This window comes from Cheilinus undulatus, linkage group 7, assembly GCF_018320785.1.
Source record: "Cheilinus undulatus linkage group 7, ASM1832078v1, whole genome shotgun sequence".
Lineage (NCBI taxonomy): Eukaryota > Metazoa > Chordata > Actinopteri > Labriformes > Labridae > Cheilinus > Cheilinus undulatus.
Window position 1 is genome coordinate 1190426 of NC_054871.1, and position 16654 is coordinate 1207079.

At 41.9% G+C, this 16654-nt stretch overlaps 1 protein-coding gene across 1 annotated transcript in view; it reads right to left on the reverse strand.

Moving 5' to 3' along the window:
* Positions 1 to 14962, reverse strand: part of niban1a (niban apoptosis regulator 1a) — a 53054-nt gene extending 38092 nt beyond the window's left edge. The window contains exon 1 of the mRNA XM_041792276.1: positions 14847 to 14962. Within this exon, the coding sequence (XP_041648210.1) occupies positions 14847 to 14901 (55 nt within the window). The 5' untranslated portion in view covers positions 14902 to 14962. The remainder of the gene's footprint in view (positions 1 to 14846) is intronic.
* Positions 14963 to 16654: the final 1692 nt, after the last annotated feature.

Genomic DNA, 16654 nt, shown 5'->3' on the forward strand with positions numbered 1-16654 from the left:
TAGAACCATGAATTCTGCTTTCTAGCAGAAAATTCTAAAGGGGAATGTCCAACCATCAGTTCATGACCTCAAGATCAAGACCACTTGGGTTATGGAGCAGGACCATGATCCAAAACACAGTAGCAAGTCCACCTCTGAATGGACTAAAGACTAAATGAAGGTTCTGGAGTGGTCTGGATGTAGATCTGACTGAGATGCTGTGGCATGACTTTAAACATTGGAAAACTCTCCAATGTAGCTGAATGAAAACTAGTATGCGAAGAAGAATGGGACAACATTCCTCCACAGAGATAAGAAAGACTCACTGACAGTTAACGCCTACTTCAGTCGTTGCTGCCAAGGATGGAACATCCAGTTATTAGGGTTCACACGGACCAGGTAGGTTTGGATTTTTAAACTTAGTAAATGAAACCATGATTTTAAACTCTGACTGATACTAAAACTAGTTTGATGATCTGGAGCAGTAAAGTGTGACAGATATGCAGAGATACACACAGGAAGGGGGAAGTTTGTAGGAGCCAGGTCACTGAGGAATGAGGTGGTGATGGTGCAGCATGAATGAATGAATGAGTGAATGAGTGAATGAACGTCTGCTCCGTTAGTAGAGACACAGTCAGAGCTCTCAGTCCAGCTGCAGCAGGATCAACATGAATCCTGTTTCCTGGATGTTCCCTCATTAAAAGACGGTAGATAAACATAGAGCAGGGCTCTAATGGCTGCTAGTCTCTTATGAAATGAGAACACACAAACAGCACGGGCAGACGGCCGGGCTAACTGCACTTAGAAAGGTTACGTCAATAAACATGGCTCTCAGAGCGGACAGGTTCGACTGCTGATCTGATTTCACCCACATTAAAACACACGCCGTTCCCTCTCAGCTCAAACACACCCCGATCCTCTCTAAGGAGCGTTTCTGAAACAATAACTTATCCGTCTGTCGGTGGCGTTTACGAGCTGCAGAGCCGGTTTGACTCCCACATACCAGCGTACCTGGATCAAGACTGAACGCCCAGCTCCGCATTTCTGCTCACACGCCTCGTGTTTAGACTCCAAATATCCAGCATGGAGACGTGAACTCTACAATGATGGAAAATCCTTCATCAGCACTGAGCTCAAAGTTTGGATGAATGGAAGTTAATGTAGCTAAAAGCATGTAGTCTGGGTCTCTAGATACCCAACGTGTGGCTCTGGAGCCACTTTGATCCCTTTTCTGCCTTTTCACCAGTGTTCACCATTTTTCTCCCAATTTTCACCCATTTCAGCTATCTTTTCATTCAATACCACTGTTTTCCTAGTTTCTGCCCATTTTAGCCACTTCATTTTGCCACTTTATCCTATTTTTGCCCGTTTTCACAAATTTTTGGCAATTTTTCACCCATTTAAGCTACCTTTTGCCATTAAATACCACTTGTTTAATCTTTTGTTGCCCATTTTTGCCTCTTCTTTTTGCCACTTTATCCCATTTTCCTCCCCTTTTCTCCATTTTTCTCCCAATTTTGAACCATTTAAGCTATGTTTTGTCATTAAATACCACTTCTTTCCTCTTTTTTGTCCATTTTAGCCACTATTTTTTTGCCCTTATTCACCAGTTTTCACCCATTTCAGCTACCTTTTGCTACTAAATACCACTTGTTTCCTTTTTTGCCCATTTTAGCCAGTTGGTTTTGCCACTTTGATCCCATTTTTGCCCTTCTTACAATTTTTTGGCAATTTTTCACCCATTTAAGCTACCTTTGCCATTAAATTCCACTTGTTTAATCTTTTGTTCCCCCATTTTGCCACTTTTTTGCCACTTAATCCCATTTTTGCCACTTTTCACCCATTTGAGCTATCTTTTGCCATTCAAAACTACTTCTCTCCTACTTTTTGCCTGTTTTTCCCACTTCTTTTGCAACTTTTTACCCATTTTTTGCAACTTTTATCCCTTTTTTGCTACTTTTCACCATTTTTCTCCCAGACTTTGAATCTCCCTCCATCTCCAGTCCATAATATCATCAACAGACTCAGAGAATCTGGAGAAATCTCTGAGAGCAAGGGTCAAGGCTGAAGGGGCCCTCAGGGACCACGTCATTAAAAACAGGCATGATTCTGTAGTGAAATCACTGCATGGGCTCAGGAACATTCCAGAAATCATCGTCTGTCAACACAGCTGGCCGTGCCATCCACCAATGACAGTTAAAGCTGGACCATGGAGAGAAGAAGCCATATGTGAACAGGATCAAGAAACACCATGGTCCGTCTTCTCTGGACCAAAGCTCATTTAACATGGACTGAGGAAACATGGAAAACTGTTCTGTGGTCAGAGGAAACATGGAAAACTGTTCTGTGGTCAGAGGAAACATGGAAAACTGTTCTGTGGTCAGAGGAAACATGGAAAACTGTTCTGTGGTCAGAGGAAACCTCAGACGCTGTGTCCTGTGGACTAAAGAGGATCTGGAGCATCCAGCTTGTTCTCCTGGCTCAGGTCTAAAGCCTGCATCTCTGATGGTATGGGGTTGCATTAGTGCCTATGGCGTGGGCAGCTCTAACATCTGGAAAGGAACTATCAATGCTGGAAAGTAGAGAGAGCTTTTAGAGACACATATGCTCCCATCCACACAACGTCTCTGTCAGGGAAGGCCTTGACTATTTCAGCAAAACCACATACCACATCCATCACAACAGCATGGCTTCACAGGAGAAGAGTCTGGGTCCTGAACTGGTCTGCCTGCAGTCCAGACCTTTCACCAATAGAAAACATTTGGAGCAACAGAACAAATCCAGCAAAGAAGACCCAGCTAGAATCCTACATCAGACAAGAATGGGACAACATTCCTCTCCATCAGCTGGTCTCCAGATTTCCCAGATGTTTACAGACTGTTGTTAAGGAAGAGGAGATGCTACACGATGGTAAACATGGACCCATCCTGACTTTTTTGAAACATGTTGCAGAGTGTTTCTGTTCTATTGAGAATCAAATACGGGTTTATGAGGTTCGACCATCTTCTACTTTTATTAACATGTCACACAGCGACCCGGCTTTAGTGAAACTGAGGTTGTGGTGAGAGCTGTGCATTTCTAGGTTGGTTTCAGGATTAGAGAAGGTTCACAGATGTGTTCTGAGCTGTTTGGATGTTTTTCTCTCTTTGCTCCACGGTTAAAAGTTGCCTGGATGGCGGCAGCGTTGGCCCTGGTCGCTCTGCTGTCAGAGTAAACAGCAGGTGTGTTTCCCGTGCAGCAGCAGTTTCCTGTCTTTGTGGCGTTCGATTTAAAGTGGGGCAAAGTTTCAGGACCCTGCAGCTTGTCTGGATATCTGAGCGGTGCTGTAATGGCAGCTGGAGGAGGAGTGACCCAGCATGAAGAATGGCGCTCTGACAGCCCAAATACAGACCGACTACACGTGTAACTGCCGTGGAAATGGACCTAAAGCTCTGAGCCTGGGAATAAAACGCCATAAGGAAGCATTAATCTGCTCGAACTGATGAGGTAATGCTGCACTAAGCTAAATATTCTGCTTTGAAAGCATTTGGAGGGAAACACTACTTCTGTTGCTTGGTAGGCACTCAAACAGCCGAGTTTCACTTCCTTCTGAAAACGCCACCACAGCTCATAACCACGAGCAGCGGTGACTCAGAGCGCCGTGTGTGGTTTGAAAAGCGAGCTGCTCAATGACAAGAAGCAAGTAGGGCTGTCACGATAGCAGAATATTAGATTAGAGGAAACTCGAGTGAAGATGAGACTGAAGCATGTTTGGAAACCATGGCGACAACAACAACAACAGTCCCAGACAACCTGTGCTGGATGATCTCTAGTTTTAATCATCAATAATTACAGAATAACTCTTCAATTTCAGATTAGCCACAACATAATGAAGATAAAGCTGTAAATGGATGAGAACACAGAGAAGTCAGAACATCAGTTCATTCAATGTTTTGGTTGTTTGGAGCTCTGAGGGGCTGGACTTGATCCCAGCTGTTACTGGGGCGTTAGGGGCGGGGCTATATCCTGGACCAGTACCTCTACATCAAACAGAGCTGATACACTGAGACAAACGCTGCTACTCACAGCTACGGGCAATTAAGAGTGGCCAGTGAACCTGACAAAGACAGAGGCTGGAATGTTTTACAAAATGTAAAGGATGACATCATCAAAGACAGAGACTGGAATGTTTTACAAAATGTAAAGGATGACATCCTCAAAGACAGAGACTGGAAAGTTTTATAAGATGTAAAGGATGACATCATCAAAGACAGAGACTGGAATGTTTTACAAAATGTAAAGGATGACATCATCAAAGACAGAGACTGGAATGTTTTACAAAATGTAAAGGATGACATCATCAAAGACAGAGAATGAAATGTTTTACAAAATGTAAAGGATGACATCATCAAAGACAGAGACTGGAATGTTTTACAAAATGTAAAGGATGACATCATCAAAGACAGAGACTGGAATGTTTTACAAAATGTAAAGGATGACATCATCAAAGACAGAGACTGGAATGTTTTATAAGATGTAAATGATGACGTCATCAAAGACAGAGACTGGAATGTTTTATAAGATGTAAATGATAACATCATCAAAGACAGAGACTGGAATGTTTTATAAGATGTAAATAATGACATCATCAAAGACAGAGACTGGAATGTTTTATAAGATGTAAATGATGACATCATCAAAGACAGAGACTGGAATGTTTCATAAGATGTAAATGATGACATCATCAAAGACAGAGGCTGGAATTTTTACAAGATGTAAAGATGTATTATTATTATTATTATTATTATTATTATCTCTATATTTAAAAGTAAAAACAGGTGAACTTTTTCAGCCAGGTTTACTTTAAATGCTCCTCCAGGTAATGCTGCGACAACCACAGCTCCAGAGAGTTTCTCCATCCTGACCAATCAGAAGCCAGGACCACTTTCAGACTTCCTGGTATTCTGTTCCTTAGTCAGCGCGGTCCAGGAGACGAGCAGGAGGAATGCTTTTCTACTGATGAATAATGCAGAAACTTCTGGAGCCAACAGCAGATGTTTCCACCAGCTCTGTTTGTTTGGACTACAAACAGGAGGCATCACTCTGCCAGGTTTTTATAGACTCAAACAGACGACCAGAAAACTTCATCATGGTGAGAACTTCTACAGAGATAGGGGAGCCTTCTCTCTCTTCAGATTTTACAGTGGAAAAAACGCCCAAACACCCCCACACACACACATGCTGGAGTAATTAGTCAAATATGGCCGCTAAAACCTCATTTTCAAGTTTACAGGAGAAAACAAGATCATGCTTCTTTGACTCTCTTCTTTCTGTCTGCATGAAGGTTTTAGTACCTCTGTAATATTACTGCTGCAGGTGCTTTAAACTAACACAATCCATTTTATTTCAGTTATGAGAGGAATTCTACTGAACTGAAGCTTTAGAAAAACTCTCTGCTTTCATATGAATGAGTCAGTGAAATAGTGCAGACCAGCGTTACTCAGCCAAAGAGCCAAACTGTTGAAAAACACCTTAGCAAGAGCCACAGTCAAAGTGGTGAAAAGTGGCAAAAACAGCTTGAAGTAGCAATAAAAAAAAAGTTAAAGGAGGCAAATAAGGCCCAAAAGTGGCAAAAATGTCACTTTTGGAACATTTTGGCCCCTTTCCACCATGTTTCACCACTTTTTACCCATTTAAGCTATCTTTGCCCCTAAATACCACTTGTTTCCTATTTTTTTGCCCTATTTTGCCACTCTTGACTACTTTTCGGACATTTTAGTCACTTTTCTCTAATTTTTTGCCACGTTTTTGTCACTTTTGGACCATTTTTGCCCCTTTTCACCATTTTTCACAAATTTTTCACCACTTTTCACCCATTTAAGCTATCTCTTGCCATTAAATACCACTTTTTCCCTACTTTTTTGCCCATTTTTGCCTCTTCTTTTGGCCCCTTTTTCCATTTTTGCCACTTTTCACCATTTTTTCATCACTTTCCGCCCATTTAAGCATCCTTTTGCCCCTAAATACCACTTGTTTCCTATTTTCTTGTGTATTTTGCCACTCTTTTCTGCTTTTGCCCATTTTTAATCTCATTTTTGCCATGTTTTTGTCACTTTTGGAACATTTTAGCCACCTTCTACTTATTTTTATTGCTACTTCAAGCCGTTTTCACCACTTATCGCCTCTTAGATTATGGCTCTCTGGTTGAGCAGGGTTGAGTAACTCTGGTTTAATTGATGCAACACTGATAAGCTTTAAAGATGCAGCACCACAGGAAGAGTCAAAGTCATGAATATGAAAATGATGCATTTTGCATGGTCACATGACTCAGTTTCAGGAGCCAATCAGCTTCTTTGCATTGACTTTGCATGTAATTGCATTGAGCCAAAACGTTGCTCCATCTTAGTCAGAGCAAACCTCAAGTCTGACTCATTTCTTAAGAAGTTTGGTGACTTCTAGGAGGAAATAAAGGCCCTGATCCACATGGTGTTTCAGTATTGAAGCATGCTGGTTACAGGATGAGGTGAGTAGGCATCGGCTGAATAGTTTCCTCTGAAAATGAGTCAGAAATTAAAGAAAAGCGAAAGAAGCTGAAAACAGAGAGGAACCCAGCGTGTTGAGGGAACGGCCGCCACCAAAACATTTCGGCTGACGGCTTCATGAATCACAGCTTCACCCAACCAGCCGGGCAGGGACCCAGCCCTACCGGCCAAGGACTGTGCAGTTAGCTCTCTCAAACACGCCCACCCCACCCTGAAACCTCCACACAGCCCCGCTCTGACTGAAGCTGCACAAAAATGTTTCCAGCATGAGAAAAGCATGCAGAGAGTCACTGCTCTGAGTTAGCGCGCCGCCACGGCGAACGCCAGCCAGGAAAAACTGACCAGGAAAACAAAGAGGGATCAAGAGCTGATTTTATTTAGAGACAAGGAAAGAATGAAAACATCCAAGGGAGGCTGTTCAGGGGGAATTCCAGTGTTGTCAAACCTCGGCCTCCTTCTTCCCAATATTTTGATGTTTTGATGACAAATGGGGAAAATGTCGGGAGTTTCTCCAGCAGATCGCTCCAGCCTGCAGCCAGGAAAACTGCTCTGAGCCGTGCCCAGTAGGAGGGTTTCGGTCTTCTGGTTCCTTCACTCCTGACCTGTTTGGTCTGGTCCACATGGACTTGAACCTGTCTGCAGAGTCAGTCCTGCTGGTCTGCACCGGTGTGAAAGGAGTCCCAGTATCCTGGGGTCTGGTTTATGTTTGACAATGCAGTCAAGTCAAAGTCGTCTGATCCAGCCTGCAGCAAATAAAAACTATTTCTACTTAAAACTCCCTAAACTAGTGTTACTCAACGTCTGGCTCTTTTATCAATCAATCGATCAATCAATCAATCAATCAATCAATCAATCAATCATTAGTCAGTTTGTTTCCAGCACTTATACAGTTCTGTTCAAAATAAATCATCAACTTTTATTTTGTGTCTGTATATTTTTATTGTCCTTATTTGCATTTTTTTGCCCTCTTTTCCCATTTTTTGACACTTTTAATCCGTTTTTGTTGCTTTCAGCCCATTTTTGTTACGTCTTTTTATCTTTTTTTTTTTTTTACCAGTTTTTGCCTCTTCTATCCTGCTTTTTGAGCTTTGCAATTTTTTTTTCCCCTATTTTGTCACTTTTTGCCAGTTCACCATGTTTTGCCTTTAAGCTGCCTTTTGCCTTTAAATGCCACTTTTTGCCAATCTTTGCTGTTTTTTGCCCATTTCAGTCACTTTTGGACATTTTTTGCCACCTGTAACTAGTATTTTTATCATTTCTCCCCCATTTTGCCACTTTTTCTCCTAATTTTTTTCACCTTTCACCAGTTTTTGCCTCTTTTATCCTGTTTTTACATTTTTTTACTCCTTTTTTCATGTTTTGCCTGTTTAAGCTGCCTTTTGCCATTCAATGCCACTTTTCCCCCATTTTTACCCTTTTGCACATTTCCCCACCTTTTTGCTACTTTTTGCCCGTTTTAGTCACTTTTCACACATATGTTGTCACTCTTCGACCATCATGTTTTAGTCACATTTTGCCATTTTATGCCTATTTCCCCCCTTTTCAGCCACTTTTATGCCACATTTTTTCAGCTTTTTGACCTTTTTTGCCACCTTTAACTTATTTTTATATAGCCCATTTTGTTTACCACTTAGACTGTGGCTCATACTTTTGTTGAAAAGCTGTTTTTGAAAGCCTTTTTTCAACAGTTCGGCCCTGTGGTTGAGCACGGTTGAGTAACACTGCCCTAACCTGTGCAGAGTCCTGCACCCATCTGTAGAGCTGTATAGCCTCGCTTCCTCAGCTCACTTTCTCCTTAAAGGGGCGATGCAAACTAAAATCTCTGGAGGCTGATGTCATGACTATTGCCAAGTACCTGCATCCCACATGGACTCTGACCATCTGTGTTAGACATTCAGGATGACAGACAGCACATTTAATGATGAGATAGAGATATCAATGTGTTCACTGCACCATCTTAACAAAGGTTCCTCCCTGAATGAAGGAGAAGTCTAAAAAATGACCAGCAGTCACATCCTCGTCATGCTAACGGTGGATAAAAACAGCAGAGATCCTCAGACCGATTCAACCCTGGTTATGGTTTAGTAATATGTCAACGTAATATTTACACATTAATATCATTGATTTTAGAGTCAGACTGAGGGGGAATTGTTTCCTGATCTCTGGATGAATTCAGTTATAAGACAAACCTGAGTCCAGTGCACACTGTAGTTTCCGTCTTTTGCGTGTGCAATTGTTTTATGGCACCAGTTTTGAACCAGTACACCCAAGAAGTCCTCTGAGCGGGATCGAGGACAATTGGAGCGACGGTGTGGCGTGCAAATCGACACAGACGGACAGACAGACATGCCACCAGTTCTCTCGTTTCCTCCTTCTTCCAGTTTTGAAAAGCAAACATGGCATTGGGATTTCATGGTCAGTTTGCATCGGAGCAGAGCCAACGGAATAATTGTTTATTCCAGTAGATCCTAGAGAAAGATCCAGAATCCTGATGCCAAAGCATTAAACATCATTTTGTCCAGACACCATCTGTCGGTCTGATGGGGTCTCTCAGGCTCCGCAGGTGTTTGAATGTTAAATCTGAATGTGGTCCTGATTATTTATGATTTGTTGATTTAAAGGAGCAGAATGTTGTGACACCGTCACTTTAAAAGACGGCTGTGAGACTCAGGATGAAGAGACAGACCCAGCATGCAGGCCCACATGAGCCAAGTTTACCCAGACCACCTGATCTCCACAGAGCACTATCTCACATCATCATCACTCATTTCAAACATCAGACACTCCCAACGCCCGTAACCATGGCAACAGCGGAGTCAACGCCACCAGCGTTGACCCTCCACAACAGACACGCTTCTGCTTCCACGTTTATCTCTGCTGACTTCAATCAGATCTAAAAAAAAAAAAAGCTAGCAGAACGTTCTGGGTCTTTGTTTTCTTTTGTTTCTGCCTCCATGCTCTCTGCCTCGGCACGCTCTGACTTTTCACCTTTGTTTGTTTACAACAGCGAGGATTTACCGAGATCTGACCCCAGCTGTTGTTGACGTGACCCAAGAAGAAGAAACGGCCTCCATCCTGCAGAGCTCACAGCCGCTGAAACGCCGTGTCATCACATCAGGAGGAGAGAGGACCTGAACTTTAGTACCTCAGACACCTGCAGACCCACAAAGACTAGTGCCATCACATCAGGGGGAGATCTGTCAGGATCGATCGGGATAAATCCAGATAGATCTGGATAGATCAGGATGGATCAAGATAAATCAGGATAAATCAGGATATGTCAGGATGGATCAGGATAGATCAGGATATGTCAGGATAGAACAGGATATGTCAGGATAGATCAGGATATGTCAGGATAGAACAGGATATGTCAGGATATGTCAGGATATGTCAGGATAGAGCAGGATATGTCAGCATAGAACAGGATATGTCAGGATAGAACAGGATATGTCAGGATAGATCAGGATATGTCAGGATAGAACAGGATATGTCAGGATATGTCAGGATATGTCAGGATAGAGCAGGATATGTCAGCATAGAACAGGATATGTCAGGATAGAACAGGATATGTCAGCATAGAACAGGATATGTCAGGATTGAACAGGATATGTCAGGATGGATCAGGATAGATCAGAATATGTCAGAATAGATCAGGATATGTCAGGATAGAACAGGATATGTCAGGATAGAACAGGATATGTCAGCATAGAGCAGGACATGTCAGGATAGAACAGGATATGTCAGCATAGAACAGGATATGTCAGGATAGAACAGGATATGTCAGGATAGAACAGGATATGTCAGGATAGATCAGGATATGTCAGGATAGATCAGGATATGTCAGGATAGAACAGGATATGTCAGGATAGAACAGGATATGTCAGGATAGAACAGGATATGTCAGAATAGATCAGGATATGTCAGGATAGAACAGGATATGTCAGGATAGAACAGGATATGTCAGAATAGATCAGGATATGTCAGGATAGAACAGGATATGTCAGGATAGAACAGGATATGTCAGCATAGAACAGGATATGTCAGGATAGAACAGGATATGTCAGCATAGAACAGGATATGTCAGGATAGAACAGGATATGTCAGCATAGAACAGGATATGTCAGGATAGAACAGGATATGCTGTGATGTGATATGATCCAATACTATGTCATTTACATGATTTATGAAAATGAACTTTCTGATTTGATGTTTGTCCTTCCAGGCCTCCGTCCCTGTTCTGGACTTAAACCTCATACTTGATGCACACCTTTAATGACTGTACCTCCAGGCCTCCAGCTATCCCTTACCTTTTTCCCACTCTAAAACCGCCTGTACCTGCACGCACACCTGTAGGAGTGTGCACCTGAACATGGCAGTAAAAACAACGAAGGATCTTTTGTCTCAGGTCCACCCGTGTCGGGGACACACCCTGCAGACAAAAGGCCCAAACAGGTCCATCCACTCTCTGCAGGCTCACTTTTCTCTCCCTGCAGGACCTGAAAGACTCGAGTGACCTGATCACACTCGGAGATAACTGAGCAGAAAACCGAGAAAAAAGCCCCGATCCTGAGTCTGCAATCTGACAGATAAGAAGCCTGGAGAGAGGAAAACGCCATTCTTCGAAGGAATGAGGGAATATTTCTGTGGAAAGACGAGAGAGGGGCAGACTGACAGGTTCTACATGTCAGATTTAGATCTGTGAACCAACTCAGGAGATAAAATCAGCTGTTCTAGGGCTGGGCAATGTGCACCAAAACTCAAACCTACAAACTTTTTAAATCCATGCAGGATAAAACAACATTTTCTTCTTGATATGAATCTACTAAAAACTAAACCACAGAGAAACAGAAAAGAGGGATACTGACACACATTTCCCCTTAAAGACACATGCATGCTGGAGGCCACACCGCAGTTCCAATAAAATCCTGATTAACTGCACAGCCCTACCACTGTTCAAAAACATGAACATGTCCATATATTGATGTTGTCTCAAAGTTCAGTCCTGTTGAATGTCCTACTTTATAAAATGATCAAATGTCCGTTATTCTAGTGATCGTGGTTTAGAAGAGTGTGACTGTTTCCCACCACGCCTGAGCATGATCCCCTCCCCCAACACTTCACATCAGTAACACTGCTTTGTGCCCGAGCACAGTCTGATCCAGTGGGTGGAGCTATGAACGTATCTGGGTGAAAGGATGGAATGTTTTATGAGCTTTGATGACATCATCGTTCTTAAGACTTTAAATCAGTGATACTCAACATGTGGCTCTTTTGTGTCTTTTGATATTCACATCCGCCATTTTCTTTATTATCCCTCTCCCGCGCCGGCTATCTCCTCCTTCATACTTCATCGTATCGACACCGTTTAAACTTTAAAAAATTCAGTGTTTTCGTCATTCAACTGCTATGACTTTACTCACTTCTAACTTTTATAATTGTTGAAATGGTGGTTTTCATGCTATTTTCTGCTATTTCTATGCTTTTTCAGCCATTGAATGCAATTAAAGCTACTTTTAGGCCAAAATCAGCTATTTCATGCTATATTCAGCTATTTTAAAGCTACTTTCAGCTATTTTGATTCTAAGTTCACCTATTGAATGCCATTTTCAGCTACTTTTATGCCATTTTATGCTATTTATGCCATTTTATGCTATTTTATGCTATTTTTTATGCTATTTTCAGCTATTTCTATGATTTTCCAGCCATTGAATGCAATTTTCAGCTACTTTTAGGCCAAAATCAGCTATTTTTATGCTATTTTCAGCTATTTTAAGGTTACTTTCAGCGATTTTCAGGTTATTTTCAGCTACTTTCAGCTATTTCTATCATTTTTTGAGCTATTTAATGTCATTTTATGCAATTTTAATGCTATTTTTAGCTATTTTTGTGCTTTTGGCTATTTTCAGCAGTTCTTCCAAAATTCAGCTCTCAGCACACAATTTCAGCTGAAATTGCAATTTTGATCTAGTCTGAAATATTATTCCTCCAGAAAAACTTAGAAAAGGGAAACTCTGACCACAGAAAGAATCACATTCATCAGTTTGTTTCCCAGACTGATACAGAAGGCTTGAGTTGTCAAACTTAATTGTCCCATTTTGCCATATTTATTCAAATTATTGCCCTTTTTTTCCCCACTTTTCACCCAATTAAGATGTCTTTGAGATTAAATACCACTTTAAAAAAATATCCCATTTTTTTGCCACTCTTTTTTGACACTTTTTCCTATTTTTGCCACTTTAGTCCCATTTCTTCACCACTTTTCGCCCATTAAAGCTACCTTTTGCCATTAAATACCACTCGTTTCCTATTTTTTGCCCTAGTTTGCCATTCTTGACTGCTTTTTGCCCATTTTTTCATCACTTATCTCTCTTTTTTTCCACTTTTGAACTATTTTTCCCCCTTTAACTTATTTTTATTGCTCTTACAAGCTGTGTTTCCCACTTTTCACCGCTCAGATTGTGTTTTTCAGCAGTCTGGCTCTTTGGTTGAGTAACGCTGAGTTAAAAGATGACATCATCAAGGCCAGAGGAGGGGATGTTGGTGAGGCTCCATTTTTTGGAGGTGTTGCCGGTTGGACTTACTTTTAGAATGTTTTTCCATCTTTGCAGGTCATTTAAAGGAAAGTGAGTGGAACTGGCAAACAGCGAGGGTTTCACTCACTCCTCGCTGGTTCCGCCCACTTTCCCAAAAGTTGCCAACTCTGGCTGGTTTGGCAAAAATGGAGAAAAAAAATCCCAACATCCCCAGCCTTACTAACATTCTGTCCTCGGGCTTTGACGCTGTCATCCTTTAAAGCAGGGATGTCCAACTCAAGGCCCGGGGGCCAAATCCGGCCCGTGATGCAGTTACACCCCACCCTGCAAGATCATATCCTGTTCTTATTATAACTGGCCCTAAAATGTGAGGTCTGCAGATTTCCTCCAGTATACAAATGTAAACGTAACTTTGATGATATCAAATATCCTCAAGTCAGAAAAATGTGAGCAATGGAAAGCTAAAATAACTAGATCAGGATAAATGTGGGGAAACAAATAAAGTTGTGTTTTCATTTCATATTTTCAATTTTGCATCACACAATTATGACTTCAATCTGTTATTTGGACTTTTATTTCATATTTTGACCATTTTCAATTTATTATTTTCATATTTTGACCTTTTCTATTGATTATTTTGACCTTGATATCATATTTTGACTTTTTAGGTGCACCTTTTTCAATTTTAAGCCATATTTCTGCCTTACAAACATGATTATGACTTTCTTTTTTATATATGTTTGCCTTTTAAAAGCATGTTTTTAACATCTAATTTCATGTTTTGACCTTAAGAACTAATAAGTCTGACTTTTTATTTCAGAATCTGAGCCTTTTAACTAATTATTTTGACTTTTTAAATCTCAAAATCATTTATCATCATTGTTAACTTTGTCCCCATAATTTATTACTGAAGAAAAATGAGGTTGACAGTTAAATGTTGACCCTGTTAGGCCCTCAGGTCAGACCTTAATTCAGAATCTGGTCCCTGCTGTGACTGAGTCTGACCCCCTGCTTTAAAGTCTTTCATGCAGTTAGGCATACAGCAGACATCGATACGGAGGTGCTGCCCGTCGCTGGCTTCCAACGGAGAGGTTTGGGCCACCATATGCAGGAGTCACCGCTGACTATAAATGCAAATCAATGACAGAGGTCTGTCCTCGATTTAAACGCTCAGAGTTTCAGGCTTGAAACAGCAGACATGCAGATATGATCCAGGATCCCTGACGTGGTTTTATATTTATATCCTCAGTTTTACAGATATTAATATTGATATTTGATTGATACTCAATAAATGCAGGCGAGTTGTAATTATTTTAAATGTTTAGAGAGAGAGAGGCCAGTATTCATGTTATTAGTGCTGCTTCTTCCTCTAAGTCATCTTTTCTCTCAGTATTTGGTAAAAACATCAACACATATCAGAAATATCACATAAATCTTTACAGACAAAACTGGGTGTCCTGCCCATCCCTAGCTGCCTATTGACACAGAAACTCTCAGCTCGTGAGCAGAGGATCCTCTCAGACCTGAACCAGACTCATTATTGGGACACAAACTCCGCAAACACTCCCTGAAGCGCAAAGAAAAAGCACCTGGCACTGATCAACACAAACCCAGTCCTCCATTACTCTGATCAAGAACAATCAGACCCAGAGCTCCGGAGGAAGCGTGGACCTGAGGCGGAAGTTTCCGATGAAACGAACTGAAACGAGCCGCGGAGAGAGGGGAGAAAGGCGGCGAGAGCGCGGCGAGGACGCGGTGCGCGGTGCGTCCTCTGCGCGCCGCTCCGTACCGCCGACAGGCTGAGCGGATTTACCTTTGATGTAGGCGGATTTGGTCTCATCCAGCAGACTGGACGCAGAGATCCCCATGATGGATCCACAGGTAGGCTTCAGTCCTCAGGTACCAACAAACAGCGAACATCGATCTGCAGCTCCGGGAGGAGGAGGAGGGAGGAGAAACACGCCCCCCCCCCCCCTCCTCCTCCCCCGTGTCACCCAGTGACGCCAGCTCACTTTTTCAACCCCAGTGTAAAACTCCCGTGTGTGTCACATTTTTTGACTGAAGCCCTGCTGATTTTGGCATCAGCCTTGAGGAGAGGAGTCAGAGGAGTCTAGTTAGTCCAGTTTGATTTTATCAGACTTCCAAAAACCCGTTAAAGGTGTCCTGATGGTTTGACACGCCCATTAACCTCCACAGTAGCACCATGATGACCCTCAGCACTCACAGAGTATCACGGGCCGTCTAAGTCTCCTGGAGGCCCCAGACGAGGACCATCACGGGCCCCCCGTTATTAAAAGCACTCAGAATCCTTAGAAGCAGCCGTGGACTCAGGATGTTTACCTGCAGCTTTCAGAAATTTAAACCAGAAATTTCAGATTATTGTTACTCCAGAGCTGCTTTTCATGAAGATGTTGTTGTTGTTGTTTTTTCTCTTATTTACACAGATAGAGCTGTGGATGGAGTCTGAAACAGGGAGAGAGAGAGAGGAATGGCATGCTATAAAAGAGGCCACACCCTAACCCTGGGCACCCTGTCTACCTGTGGCCAGACCAAACACACTCCGATCTACCGCTGCTTTTGTTGTTGTGGTATGAAATACGGACAAAACTTGACAAAGTGCCCTCTAAATAGACAGAACTTGACAAAGTGCCCTCTAAATAGACAAGACTTGACAAAGTGCCCTCTAAATAGACGAGACTTGACAAAGTGCCCTCTAAATAGACAGAACTTGACAAAGTGCCCTCTAAATAGACAAGACTTGACAAAGTGCCCTCTAAATAGACGAGACTTGACAAAGTGCCCTCTAAATAGACAGAACTTGGCAAAGTGCCCTCTAAATAGACAGAACTTGACAAAGTGCCCTCTAAATAGACAAGACTTGACAAAGTGCCCTCTAAATAGACAAAACTTGACAAAGTGCCCTCTAAATAGACAAAACTTGACAAAGTGCCCTCTAAATAGACAGAACTTGGCAAAGTGCCCTCTAAATAGACAGAACTTGACAAAGTGCCCTCTAAATAGACAAGACTTGACAAAGTGCCCTCTAAATAGACAAAACTTGACAAAGTGCCCTCTAAATAGACAGAACTTGACAAAGTGCCCTCTAAATAGACAAGACTTGACAAAGTGCCCTCTAAATAGACAAAACTTGACAAAGTGCCCTCTAAATAGACAAAACTTGGCAAAGTGCCCTCTAAATAGACAAGACTTGACAAAGTGCCCTCTAAATAGACAAGACTTGACAAAGTGCCCTCTAAATAGACAAAACTTGACAAAATGCCCTCTAAATAGACAAAACTTGACAAAGTGCCCTCTAAATAGACAAGACTTGACAAAGTGCCCTCATTGGTGCCCTTTAAATAGACAAAACTTGACAAAGTGCCCTCTAAATAGACAAAACTTGGCAAAGTGCCCTCTAAATAGACAAAACTTGACAAAGTGCCCTCCAAATAGACAGAACTTGACAAAGTGCCCTCATTGGTGCCCTCCAAATAGACAGAACTTGACAAAGTGCCCTCTAAATAGACAAAACTTGACAAAGTGCCCTCTAAATAGACAAAACTTGACAAAGTGCCCTCTAAATAGACAGAACTTGGCAAAGTGCCCTCTAAATAGACAAGA